General features: G+C 31.0%; 1 protein-coding gene across 2 annotated transcripts in view; it reads left to right on the top strand.

Moving 5' to 3' along the window:
• The window catches only part of LOC116846859, a 3,814-nt gene that overhangs the window by 1,497 nt on the left and 223 nt on the right, over positions 1 to 2,094 (top strand). For both annotated transcript variants that reach the window (XM_032821216.1, XM_032821215.1), the window contains exon 3: positions 28 to 1,950. In XM_032821216.1, coding sequence (XP_032677107.1) covers positions 28 to 361 — 334 coding nt within the window. In that variant the 3' untranslated portion in view covers positions 362 to 1,950. The remainder of the gene's footprint in view (positions 1 to 27; positions 1,951 to 2,094) is intronic.

Here is a 2,094-nt window from a genome sequence, read left to right as displayed (position 1 = left end):
CGTTCTCGCAGAGAATACAACAGAGAGGCGAGCCACTCGACGCATAGAAGCCGTAGAGATCATATGTCAGTATTGTCATAAAAAAGGTCACACAGCTGATCGGTGCAGAAAGATCCTAAAACAGCAAGGAAATGTTGAACGTATAAATTCTAATAATCCAATTCAATATCAAAAAAACGTAGAACATGTAAATCAAAATTATTTAGCTCCAATACAATTTCCAGTAAGACAAAATTTTCCACAAAATACAACAAATAAATTTTTCCCACAAAATTTTTCCCGACAAGCGTATAATAAATCTTTTCAAAATAATCAAATACTGGTTCTGGACAAGAAATGTTCTGTAATAATCAACCCTTAATTTTTCAAAATCAATTAAACCCAATAATTTGTCAATATTGTAAAAAATTTGGACATTCAATTGAAGAATGTAGAAAACGTGCTTATAATAATAATCAGCGAATTACACAAAGTCAGGGAAACAGATATATTCCCGACAGGAAAAGGGCAGCTTCGGGAATGTAAAATACATGTCCCAGTCGAGTAATCTCAACGGAAACAATTTCCAATTCCGAACAGTAAATCTAGCAAATATAGACGATGTACCAACAATCAAATTATCAAGTAAAGATTTTAAAGAAAATTCAAAGTTTCTAGTTGACAGTGGATCAGGGCCTAATATAATTAAACAAGGTTGTTTAAAAAGAGACATTTGGGTAAATGAAAATAAAATTTTTAAACTAAGTGGTATAACAGCGCATCATGTGTCCACCTTAGGGCTGGCACTGATAGATATCTTAGGATGTCCAGTTGCTTTCCATTTAGTGGAAGATAATTTTCCAATACCTCAAAATGGGATCTTAGGATCAGACTTTTTTAAACAATTCCAAGTCAAAGTCAATTATCAAAAAAATCAAATAGAATGGGAAAATATAATTATCCCTTTTGAGCCCAAAGAAGATCCAGAAGAAACTTTAATAATTCCAAGTAGATCTATTTCTCAAATTCATATCAATGTTATTAATTCTGAATTAAAGGAAGGATATGTTCCGCGATTGATTGTGACAGAGAGCATTTACTTAGGTAATCCTTTAGTCTCAGTACAAAATGGAAAAGCATACTTAAGAGTAATAAATACAAACGAAAAAGATCATGAAATATATGTGCCAAACATTGCAATTCAAGAATTTGAAACAAAAGATCAAGATGAATTAAATTTGGAAATACAAGCAGAAACAAATTCAAATTTACAAGCACGATCAAATACAAATACAAACTCGTGTTATCACATTAAAGAACAAAATAGAAAAGACCAAATAATTAAATTACTACGCCTAAATCATTTAAATAAAGAAGAACGAGAACATGTAAAAAATCTAATTGAAAAAAGTACAGATTGTTTTCATTTACCAGGAGAAATGTTAGAGCATACAAATGCAGTACAACATCGTATATTAACCACTGATGAAGCTCCAATAAATACAAAACAATATCGATTTCCAGAAATTCACAAAGAAGAGATAAATAAGCAAGTAAATGAACTTTTAGAAAATAAAATTATAAAACCATTTGATTCTCCATATAATACCCCAGTATGGATAGTTCCTAAAAAGATGGATGTAAACGGAAATAAACGATGGCGAATGGTATTGGACTTTCGAAAATTAAATAATAAAACGATAGGCGACGCATATCCACTTCCAAATATAACTGAAATTCTCGATCAATTAGGTGGAGCAAAATATTTTTCGGTCTTTGACCTAGCTTCAAGTTTTTACCAGATTCGCATGCATCCAGAAGATAGTCATAAAACAGCCTTTTCGACTCCACATGGGCATTATGAATTCGACAGAATGCCTTTCGGACTAAAAAATGCACCTGCAACCTTTCAGAGACTAATGGATTTAATACTTAGTGGAATGCAAGGAAACGAAATTTTCGTATATTTAGGTGATATAGTATTATATTCAAGTTCTTTAACTGAACATGCTATAAAATTTGAAAAATTAATTAATAAATTACGTAATGCAAATTTAAAATTACAGCCAGAAAAATGTGAATTTTTAAGAAAAGAAGTAACTTATTTGGGACACA

This window comes from Odontomachus brunneus, unplaced genomic scaffold (assembly GCF_010583005.1).
Source record: "Odontomachus brunneus isolate Ranch 3 - 2012 unplaced genomic scaffold, Obru_v1 Obru_scaffold_071, whole genome shotgun sequence".
In the NCBI taxonomy this organism is placed as follows: domain Eukaryota; kingdom Metazoa; phylum Arthropoda; class Insecta; order Hymenoptera; family Formicidae; genus Odontomachus; species Odontomachus brunneus.
Note: the sequence above shows the minus strand (reverse complement) of the source record. Positions and strands in the feature narration are given on the sequence as shown.